The 12,407-nt window shown below is 28.0% G+C and overlaps 1 protein-coding gene across 1 annotated transcript; it reads left to right on the forward strand.

The window, feature by feature from the left end:
• Positions 1 to 1,502: 1,502 nt before the first annotated feature.
• On the forward strand, positions 1,503 to 11,951 carry LOC724917 (inactive serine protease scarface). Its single transcript, XM_001120817.5, has 10 exons — positions 1,503 to 1,631; positions 3,423 to 3,545; positions 3,778 to 4,130; positions 4,388 to 4,592; positions 5,495 to 5,643; positions 5,926 to 6,288; positions 10,016 to 10,170; positions 10,683 to 10,969; positions 11,328 to 11,581; positions 11,655 to 11,951. The coding sequence occupies exons 2-10, from the start codon at positions 3,458 to 3,460 to the stop codon at positions 11,823 to 11,825; spliced, it is 2,025 nt and encodes a 674-aa protein (XP_001120817.2). The 5' UTR covers positions 1,503 to 1,631; positions 3,423 to 3,457; the 3' UTR covers positions 11,826 to 11,951.
• Positions 11,952 to 12,407: the final 456 nt, after the last annotated feature.

The following is a 12,407-nucleotide window of genomic DNA, read 5'->3' on the forward strand; positions in this document are numbered from 1 at the left end:
CACCTTGGGAAAAGGAAAAATGCTATTTTTCAGTACAACAATATTTTTTTTATCATTCATCGAATTAAACAAACGGATTTTCGTTTTATATTTGTCATTTTTCAGGGAAAACGCGCTCAAAAAAGAGGGAGGATCGAAAGAACTACCAAAATTCAAACAGAGAAGTTGAAAGTTTATAATTGAAATTAATCGTCAGTCTATTGTTCTTGATTACTTATTTAAAATTTCATACATATATATATATATTAATTTTGTAGATAACAAAAAAGAAATTTATATACATATATACATAATTTAATCTCTATTTGAAATATCTAAATATATTTACATATTTATGTTCAATGAAACTTTAATCCGTGTAAATTTTAGTACACGGTCATCTATGTTCGTAATTTCATTATATGGCGTATCAAAAATATGAATTTTTAATTTCAAAACATGTAACATGCATATAAATAAAATTTTATATTACATTTTGTATTTCTTAAAGCGAAAAAAATTGCTTAATTGAAAAAATAATAAAAAAAAATACGTATATATACATGTTAGTTTATACTATACAAATAACAAAAGCGAAACGAAAGATTGTGGAAAATGGGTTTCGTAAAATTAAAATAGTCAATATATATATAATAGTATATACAATAGTACGAAAAATGTCAATATAACGTGATGAATCAAAATTGAAACTTTTCGATAGATAACAATAATAGAAAATGATATGAATATTAAAATGATCGCATAACGTAAGAATAATCATATTATAACACGACGAATAGTACTCTGCATTCATTGCATTAAAAAATTTAAATTAATTATAACTATATATATATATATATATATATATATATATTTATATTTATATAAATTATTATAAATATAATATAATTTAAAGTTCTTTAAAAATTGATATACTTTTTATAAGTTTTAAAAAATTATGTAAATATTATGTAAATATTAAATAATATAATATAAAAATGAATTATTTTTAAAATCATAAAAATATATACATTTTCATACACACAGACGCATGTTCGTTAAATTATTTAACATATCTATAATTATATTAATACTTTATATTAATCACTTTTTATTTCTTAATTTGTTTCGCTTAAAAGATTCAAAATAATTGAGAATAATCCAGAAGAATGAAAAGTTACATTACAATTGTTTCGTTATATTATGTAAAACAAAGTTATTTTTTATGTATAAAATATATGTAAAGTAATAATGTACAATAAAGAATATAATAATATAAACAACATTAAAACTTTTTATTCATAAATATTCGTATCCATTATAGATAAATAAGGGCGAGGAAAAATGGAAAGGAACTCAACGGAAGAAGAAGAAAAAAGGGAGAGAGAGAGAGAGAGAAAGAAAGAATAAATTAGGAAAACTATTTTGCCGATTGTTAAGAAATTTTTGAAGATGATACGTCCAAAATAAGTAGGTACAAGGTTGCAATTGGCATTCGGATGGTAGGGAGATATCGAAGATCAGCGAATCGATATAAAAGAAGAACGAATACTAAAGCGGCACCAGTTTTATTAACTTTCTTTTAGGTATCACATGGAAAAGTAAATTTCATTTAGCGATATTCGGATCACACACGGATCTATCGGATATAGGTAAGTACCATTATTTTTAGATATTCCATTCGTAAAATTATAATACTTTATATATCTTTCTCCGTTAAGTTTCATAAATAACGTAAATTCCAAATCTTGGAATACTAAATAACATAATTCGAAGTAGAATTTATTTTTTATTTTTATTATCAACATTTTCATATCCAACCGTTTTCATTCTATTCTAATTTTATTTTTTTCACATTATTTATTCACATTTTGTAAAATTATGATATATTATTGATTTTCTCGCTTTTTTAACGAATATAAACGAAAATATATCTACACTCAATTTCGTTTCACTTATTAATATTCGTAATAATTTTTCTATTTCCATTTTTCCATGATATTATAATTAAAAAATTTCTTAATTTCTTTCTTTTCGAATAATATTTCTCGAAATAAAAATATATTTATTATATCTATTTCTTGTAATTTATTCGAATAATCGAATTTAAAACATGTATACTTATTATCAATAAATTATTTAGAATCAATATCAATCGTTATTCATTAAAATTTTTTTCTTATTATTATAGAAAACTAATGTATAATTAATATGATTTTTTTAATCAAAATTATTTTATAAATTTATTATTTACCGCGGATAAATATATGCGCGAAAATTTCAAGATATACGAACATACGTATCATATAACTTACAATACTTATAATACAATGTATCACTTGCAATTATAACAAGAAATGAAAATGAAAATTAAAAATTTGAAAATTTCAACTTCATAATAATTTATCACAAGTTATTTAATTTTTCGAAAGTTATTCTTATTTACATAGCGAATGAAAATAAATAATATAGCGAGATATCGTAACATTAAGAAACAAAGAGATCTCTCTCATTGAATTAGGAATAAAAATATGAAATATGATATATTATTTTTTTAATTAAATTTTTTATTTAAATTCTTATAATAAATATAATAAATATAAATAAAATAGTCACAGCGTTCGATTAAATAGATGGTAAAATTTTAAAAATTACATCTATAAATAATAATTACTAATAAAAATGGATGAATAAATGAGAGTAGTAAAGAGAGTAGGAGAGAGAGGTAGAGAGGCAAAGTGAAACACTCTCGAGGTCGACGAAAGAATGACGCGAGCTCCAAAATATCATTCTTGGAATGTAGGACATTAGAAAAGTAAAAATCGTGAATCTCTATATACGTGTATTCCTTTCTCTTTCGATCGAGGCGATGCGGCCTGGATCAGCTATTTCCGGGTGATGGCTCTTCCTTTTTCCATAAATTAAAATTTCATATTTTTGTCCTATACTTTTGCCCCAATTTCTCGAGCATTTTTATAATATCTACATATATACGTATATAGCAATATTTTCTTCGTACGTATTTAGTCACGAATGCGTACGAATACAAGCGTATACATATTCAGTATTTTCAATCTTTTTTATCTTTTTTTTTCGGCACTCGAAATTAAAATATGATTTTTATCATACAACGTATATAAATTTTTGCCTCTTTTTTTCGTATACGTTTAATTTGGCATATTTAATCGTCATCATTGAAAAATTATTAAACAATAAGAAATTTGAAATATATGCAAAAATATAATTTTATTATCGATACAATCGATATCGAATACACGATAATGAATAACGATTAATAAATCAAAAATATGATTAAGAAAATGAAATCCTTTTACCGAAATGTATATTAAATTATAAATTATTTGTTTATTATAATTTTACAATGTTATTAATATATCGATAACCGAATTTTCTATCGTATACAAGTATCCCTTGTTTTTCAGATTTTTGCAGATTTATATAATAAAAAACAAAAGAAATGCTCATCGGATCATTAATATTAATTACCATTATTTTTTCAACAAACGGACTTCCTTATTCACTTCAAACCGAAACTTCTCAAACAGGTCTGTATCATATCGTAATCGATTTCTTAAAAATCTGATATTTCAATATAGGATATATATACGTATATGGTAGAATATCAAGATTATTTTATTCTAAATAAAAGTAAAATTTAATAACAAAGAAACGAAATATCAATATCAAAAATTAATCAAAACGTTTAAAAAATTTGATTTTCATCTTTTCATTATTATTATTATTATTATTATCATTATCGTCTCTCTATTCGAATAGCACATCGAAATTTTGAACAACAGAGATCAATCATATTTCAAAATTACGAACAACAAGTTACATTTAAACCATCCGAACAACAAAAAGTAATATTTCAACCAGAAGAACAAGATGAAATATTTCAAAGTTCCGAACAGGAAAAAACATTATTATTCGAAAATATTCAACAAAATTACGAACGAGAAGAAACGGACGAAAATTATTTTCTATCCGATGACGTAAAATTAGCAAAAGAACAAAATGATTTTACAATTAGTTGTATCGGACCAAACAGAATGTGCACCAACAAAAATAATTGCGTAAATGGCTATATCTTTTACGCCAAAAATATCTCTTATTCCTCATCCACTAAGGTAAATATCATTCGCTCTTTTTCGAAATATTACAATTTACTTATATATATCGTTATAATTAGTACATTTTATGCGTTTAAAAAAATAAATAAATTATATTCTAATTCTTTCCATAATTTTTTACATTTAAGAAGATTTATTTATATTTATTTATAATTTATAACATATGCATTAATACGTATTAATACGTATGCCTATTCCGCGACATATCTAAGTTTCGAATTTTACCAGAAAATTTTGTTACAACGATAACACAGATTCAACAATGCAGAGTTTACGATCAAGTTTGTTGTACGATAAAAAAGGAATTGGAAAGAGGATTCGAAACATCTGGAAGAAACGTGAAAAATAAATCTAACAATAGTATAAGTCTTCAAACGGGGCAACCGTCCACAAACGTTCAAGCTGCGCTCGAAAAGATAGAAAAAACTGAACCAAATCCCATCGGATCTTCCATACAAAGTATATTTATTTAAAATATTTTTATTCGTCATATTTTTATTTTAATATAATACGTAAAAGAATTAACAAGATATCACGTATCAATAAAAAATATTATACGCAATATCTTACACATAATTATAAATTCACGATAGAATATAGAATATAGAATATAGAATAAACATTACAAAATAATTTTATAAACCGAATTTTAATTCATCGTATAAAAAAATGTTCAGACCATTTTCTTTTTCTCTTTATTCGAACGTTATCATTTTATATTTATCCAGGAGAAGGAAAGAAAATAAATCGATAATGAACAGAAATTAATAATTTATACCACGTGAATGCGAAAAGAATGCTTTAATAATACGTAATAAGAAAATATTTAAATCATTAATTCTTGAAACGAGCGAACAAATAATTTGATTCGATCGAAAGAAAAATCTCCATAATTCATAATCCATTTTTGCATCAAAACTTTTGCTTTATTTATTCGATAAATATCATCTCGAAAGAAAAGAAAAAAATTTACCTTATACGTTTTATAAAAATATCAATCTTAACGTATTTAATTTCTATTTTCAAAATTCGACAACGTAGAAAATATCGTTAGGTAGAAATCACGTTAAAAAAAATCCGGAGACCGAATCGGATAACTTTGAGTAACACATTACGGCTTATTCGATATTCATAGTTTTCTAGATACATTACGTAATACGAGAATATATCGTAATAATTGGCAAATCGTATAAATTATTCAATATTATTTCTTAATTTGTCGATTGCAAAATAAAATAATTAGTACAGATATATCATCAAAGAACGAAGGAATAACAAACACGATACACGATAGAAATATTTTATCACTAAATTTCGATTCGATTAAATCTTAATAACACATTTCTCGTTTAAATTTTCAGATATTTTTGCAATTCCAACTCATACGCAGATCGGCTGCGCAGCTGCTCTTTTATGCGTCGAAGAACAATTTTGCACCATAGACGGTACGATCAGTTCAGAGCCCGTTACGTTATCGGAAAAAGAAATTCTACGACGCGTTCCAACGAGCGTAAGTAAGGATAAGAATAAATCTTAAAATACATCATACAGGTGTATACGTATATAATATCAATTTCAAACGATCAAATACATCGTACATATATACGTATATAATAGTTTTATCCATTCCAGGATATCTTATTCTTAATATTTTAATATATAATAATATTCAAAGTATCAATCGTTCAAATTATTCCATCGATTATCTTAGAATCATTTTCATATTTAAAGATATTTTTATTCAATTCTCGCGAAATTTAAGTTATAAGAAATACGTTTCGTTCTTTCACAGAGTTGTCAAAATCCCGACAACGGAATAATCGGCAAATGTTGTCGAGATCCCAATTACACGGATCCTTGGCCAACGGGGAATCTTCCAGCAAATTATTCCGGTGGATTCGACGAACAAGGATTTCCAACGTTTTTGAATATCGCAAAAGCGAAACCATCCAACTCACCACAATCTAAAACGAGCAAAACAATCGTAAAATATCATCCCATGGAACAACGATCCAAAAAAATGGAACAAAAATTTGAACCCACTTTGGTACCAGAAAATTCAGATATTTTCACCAAAACTTTAATACCACCTATCGTAAGTCAAAACGAGAAAAATGCGGTGCAACGAAAAATAAAATGCGGCATTAGAAATAAGGTAAGTATCTTTATAATTTGGAAATAGTACGAATAGATACAATAATAGATATATTTATTCGTTATACGCTCTAGCCGGTATATCGCGCTCGTTTTTCGATTTCCGATAAAACGAGCGATAATCCAGAAAGAGACTTTGGATCATCGTACATGTTTTTTTTTTTCAAAAAAACTCGCACTTTCAATCTCTTCTCGTTTTTTGTACCGAATTCGATCGCGCGAATTTTCTACGATCTCCTACGGTCTTTCTACGAAGTTACCATAAGTTGGACAATTTTTTTCATCGTTGAAAAAAATCTTTCTCACGGAAAGAATGCGGATCCGATCGGTTAACACAGGAGAAAACGCCTATTTTCATACGCATTTTTTTTCGTTTCTATTCGTCACGTTGTGTTCGTCACGTATACCAATTCGATCGCGACAGAGAGGGGAATAAAACGGCGATCCATATTCAAATCTCGATGCATCGACATAAAATTCAAAGTATCGGAATGTATTAATATATAAACATTTTTTTTTTTATTTCTCGTAAGCGTAAGCTAATTACGATTTGTAATTAACGACAATGATGTAACGATAATTTAATTTATAAACATAATTTCGTATTCAACTTAAGATAATAATTGTATACGAATAAGCTAGATATATCTATATTATATCAAAATAATTAATAGTTTCAAAAATATTTTAGCTTCCAGTGTCAGACGATTATCCTAACATAACGCTCATAAATGACAAATAATTTTTACAATTTCGAATATTTAAATTATAGTTCTTCCATTGTTACATAGCGCGTGGTATCAGGATCATCAACGAAACGTTTAACGCTAAACCTATCGACAGTTCTTATATATTTATTCCTTCCGCGGTCGATCAAAATGATCGGTAATCAAAAAAATTATCATTTTTACGATTCAACGATAATAGATAATAGTTAATTCATTACCAATATCATTCAAACATATATAAAACAAAGAACTTTCATAAAATTTCGTCCAAATTTATTTTCATATATAATTTCAATTATAAACTCAAAAAACCAAAATTTCATTTTTCCCATATAATATATTTCCGAAAGATTAATTTTCAATATATCCGATCAATAAATCAGACTCTACATTACGCATATCTAAAATTATTTATAGAAAAAAATAAAATTAAACTTTTATTCAGTAAGAGAAATATCTTATTCAACTTCGCTGCATAAATAATTTTTTACAAATTATTTTATTTTCAAATATACATTCGTCACACGCATATTTTTATTTTTATAATATTTCGAACAGATTTTCGTAGTTTCGTAATCTTTATAATATTTTACAAGTTTTACGTACGAATTCAAACTTGTCCATAGTTTCAGTACGTGGTTTTCTTGCGATTCTTGATACGCAGCGTCGAGCTCTGTAGTCAATGGAAATAAAAATTTCTAAATTCCTCGAAATATTTTCACTCGTTGTTTCTTTATACAAAATCCAGATATTTATTCCAGTTAGGTCCAAAATATCGAAAAATATCTGGAGTGATATTTACACTTATAAGATCTCGATTTCACACCGTATTTTTTTGTCATCCCGTCCATCTACATCGAATTTTGTATTATTATAAAAATTAATAGTTTTCAATACACGTTCGTTACTTTTTTCGATTTCTATCGACTTATGCATGGAACTTGGCACATAGCTTCGCGATCAGTGATATATTACGTAAAAAAATTATCCATCGTTACATTCCTTCTATATTCCGCAAATGATTCCATCAGCTTCAGAACAACGAACTCTCCAAACGGAATCGAATATTCTCTTCTTTCATTTTTTCGCAAATAAGAAAATCCATTTATTATACATCATTTATCATATAACCAGAATTTTATGCCAAATTTGTCCGGTTTGTTCGACCGCATATATATCGAATAAATCTCACTTAGTCTTCGACAGAAACAACCGCTCAACAATCGACCGCGATGCTTTCTTCTCGAGTTTATACTCTCTACGTGTATTCCCTTGTTTTTACTATTTTCAATTATCATCCGACTTCGAGATAGCCTTTTCTTCGCGTCGATTGTACATATTTAAAAGGCTAAATAAAATATTTTTATCGATCGATCGCGGTAGGCAGAACAAATTACAAATATCTTTTAGAAAAAAGAAAAAGAAATTAGAAGTAAATACCGAAGAATATATCGTACGTATATTTTAGGAAAATTTATAAAGTTCGATAGCGATACGATAATGTTTAAATACGTTTAATAGGCGTAAACGATCAATTCGATCGGTAGAGGTAGATTTAGCGTTAAAATCGAGATAGACGATCCTAGCGAAGGACCCCTCTTGCCTCTATTCCATCACGCGAGACTCGTTTTTAGCAGAATACTATACTTACTTACACACATATACTCGCGACCGTAATCGCGTCTACGAGTTTACATCATTATATAAATATCACCATAGATATTTACGTATCCCATTTCGCGATAAAAATCTTAGAAAACGAAAACTAAAAATTGACAAACAAGCATATATAAAGATATAGAAATAGATTCGAAAATTGATATTTTCGATACACGCATTTTTTTCCTTTTTTTTCTTTATTTCTCATATTTTCAAATAGTCCATTTCCATAATTTTTTACGTATCCTATTTTTCGATAATCCGAAAAAGTAATATTTTATATACAAATTTATCGATTTTTATTCGGTTAAATTTGTATCGTTACGTTAAAAATATTCAAAAAATAATTTTTTTTTTTCCTCGAACGATTTTACCTCGATTTTTTTTTTACGACAATATATATTTTTGAATCCATAAAGTTTATAGATAGATTCGTAAATTCAACGATTTCATACACAATATTCGAAAACTTTCAAACGATCTCGAATTCAAAAATGATTAATCAACGAGCAAAAGGTTTCGAGAAAAAAACTATTTTATTCGATACATTTTCAATTTTCGTATACAGCGCAATTCGAAACTTTTCTCAATCTTTAATAAGTTTTCGTTATATCGTGTTATTTTCGTGTTCGAAAAATCTTTCTTCTTTTTTCTCTCTTTTTTTGCAATTTTATTATATAATTAAAAAAATTGCAAATCATCTATATATATATATATATATATATATATATATATATATATATATACGTAACATATCGAGTATAAAATATTTTTTATCGAAATCGAATTCTTTCTTGGAATCATTTTTTTTTCTCGGTGAATCGATCGACTCTTCTCGTCTCTTCTTTCAACGACAATAGTTAAAGATTTAAAAAATTTTCGACAATTTCTCGCAAAGGTCGAGTCAACAAGTTCGACGAAACAAGAATCAACGTCTTGACGTCATTCGATTCAACTCGTAGAAATAAAATGCATCGAGAGCGAATAATAATTTTTTATCATCTCTCTCTTCTCCTTCAAAAAAAATTTTTCTAGTAAAGTTAATCAAATAATTATATTCGAAGATACGCAGATTATTTAAATAATAAATAAACGAACTTTAACGCAAAAATGAAAAAAATTGAAAAAAATTATATTTTCGTACTTTAAATATATATACGTAATCATATTACGTACATATAGGATATTATTTATTAAAGAATATTAAAGGATAAAGAATATTTTACGTATTATGCTACATTAAATTACTTATTTATCAAGAAACGTACGCACATATACGTACGTGTTAAAAATCGAAACTTTATTCAAAAAGAGAAAGAAACATTTTTTTTTAATCATCAGATACGACAAGAATCCGAAATGGAAGATTCGAAAACAATTTTTGCCGAAATTCCATGGCAAGCAATGGTCTTACATTCTAAGGAAAGAAAAATTCTCTGTTCCGGTGCTTTAATCGGTATTCAAGAGGTATTAACAGCGGCTAACTGCGTCGACAGGTAAAAAAAAACTACGCCAACGATGCATCTTTTTTTCATTTTCATCGCGTAAACGTTTAAATTTAATCTTTATATAAAAATTTTTTCGAAAGATTCTTTTCGAGAGATAGAGAATAAAATAACAAAATTCAAAAGACAAAAAGAACGGAGGAAATTATTTTAGGCAACTCGTTTCAAGCGAATATTTCAAGAGCGTTTAAACGTATTCGAGAAGAACGTACAAGTTACGACCTTGAAACAGAAGAAAGAAAGCGATAGATCGTCGAGATAGTTGGAATAATACGACGAATAATAGTTGAAATTTTACGATTCACGATTCACGTAAAAAAAAAAAAAAAAAAATCAGAGAAATTTCGAGACAATCAAAATATTCAATCGATCGACGGACAAAGTTAGATCTCTTTTCACGTTTTACAATTTTTATCTTTTATTTTTAGTATAATTTCGATCAACTTAGACCCATTCCCCACGATAACGTTTCATTAATCGAAATATTTTATCGATCGATCAAGCCTCTCGCCAGAAGACGTTTCGATAAAGTTAGGAGAATGGAAATTGGGATACGAATCGAAACGCGACGAACCATTGCCTTTCCAAATCATCAACGTGTCGTCCATCAGTATACATCCCGATTACAACCAAGGACACGGAGGATACGACCTAGCGACGTTACATCTCAACAGTCCCATCATTTTCGATCTTCATATAAATCCTTTGTGTTTACCCGATTCAAAGTATCTATCACGAAACGACGACAGATCGTGCATCTCAACCGGTTGGGGAAAATTCATCCTTCAAGGTAGTACCATTCGTATTTATACACGTATAAATATAAATATAAAGCACCTCGTAAACTCGTTCTCTCGGGAACCAAAAAATCCCAAAGGAAAATATCATCGAGTTCATTTTCCTTTACTTAGTTAATAATAAATACGTTACTTATCGCCGTTCGCACGTCGGATATCATTATTCGAACGCTAATAAAATTCATCGTATCTCGTAAACGATACGATTAAACGAGACGCACGTTCACGTTAATTCTCTTTTCGCACGTTCGATTCGTAACACAAAGATAATCAGACAAAATACCCAGGAATCGTACGAATAATCGAGTAGAATCGAAACGATCGATCGATCAATCGCAAGTTTGGTTTCAGCACATTACGCCGGTGCGATCATGCGCGCAGTCGACATGGACATATTGTCGAGGGAACGTTGCGAGGAACAATCGCTAAGGACAAATTTGGAAGTCAACGACGTGGAAGGAATTATTTGCGGTACACCTAAGAAAGAAATTAACAACGTTTGCGAAACGGATATCGGAAGTCCTCTCGCTTGTCAAAACGAAAACGGTTTTTACGAATTGGCTGGAATTTATAGTCGAGATACGGGATGTCTTCCAACGAATCAAGTAAGACGTTTCTCAATTATTCTTCTCGGAATCGTTCATTACTCGATACTTTAACGTAAAAAATCGATTTCAGATCGCCGTATTCGCCCCGTTAGACGTATCATGGTTAAAACGAGTAACGTTCGAATCTCCATCCGAGGAAAGAAAAACAAACTCGACGCACGACGAAAAATCTTCTTCAAAGGATTACAGGAAGAGCACTTTGTCGACGGATAACCAATATCTACCTCCAAATCGAAAATGAATCAATCGATACATTTTATTCGCAATTATTATTACAATATATTATTTAATATTTCGTTACTTCGTTTTATACAATAATTATTAATAAAGTCGTCAATCTTTTATCACTACGCTTCACCGAATCGAACGAACGGCTAAATTAATTAATTCCGAACGTCGCATATCAGAAGAGAGAAAGAAAAATACGATGAAATGGATATACGTACGTACGTATAATTAAATTTAAAGCAATATATCTTTACGACGATTTCTTTTTTTTTTTTTTTTCAATGGAATAATCGAATCGCGCAAGAAAATTTAAAGAAACGTCGCAACAATCTCAACGTTCGAGAAGATAGAATTTTTAAATCTCTATATAATCGTCGTTTATTATCGTTAAAACGTTACATCGCTGTTCTTTATACTCGTCGTATTTTTTTCTCTCGATTATATTTTTCGTATTCAAATTTTTAAATTCGATTTACGTTTCATACGATTAAACGGTATTTCATTTCGATAATTTCAACGATGTTTTCGATGCATTCGAAACGTAAGAGAAAAAGAAAAAGAAAGAATCGTAACATAAATCGAAAACGAAACGAAA

The sequence above is a fragment of the Apis mellifera genome, linkage group LG15 (genome assembly GCF_003254395.2).
Source record: "Apis mellifera strain DH4 linkage group LG15, Amel_HAv3.1, whole genome shotgun sequence".
NCBI lineage: Eukaryota > Metazoa > Arthropoda > Insecta > Hymenoptera > Apidae > Apis > Apis mellifera.

What these genes read in the sequence shown, in the direction of transcription:
- LOC724917 (XM_001120817.5), top strand. Translation starts at nt 3,458, where the DNA reads ATGCTCATCGGATCATTAATATTAATTACCATTATTTTTTCAACAAAC. An exon ending in GGGAAAATTCATCCTTCAAG is followed by an intron (nt 10,970 to 11,327) that starts GTAGTACCATTC and finishes GTTTGGTTTCAG; the next exon opens with CACATTACGCCGGTGCGATC. An exon ending in GATGTCTTCCAACGAATCAA is followed by an intron (nt 11,582 to 11,654) that starts GTAAGACGTTTC and finishes AATCGATTTCAG; the next exon opens with ATCGCCGTATTCGCCCCGTT.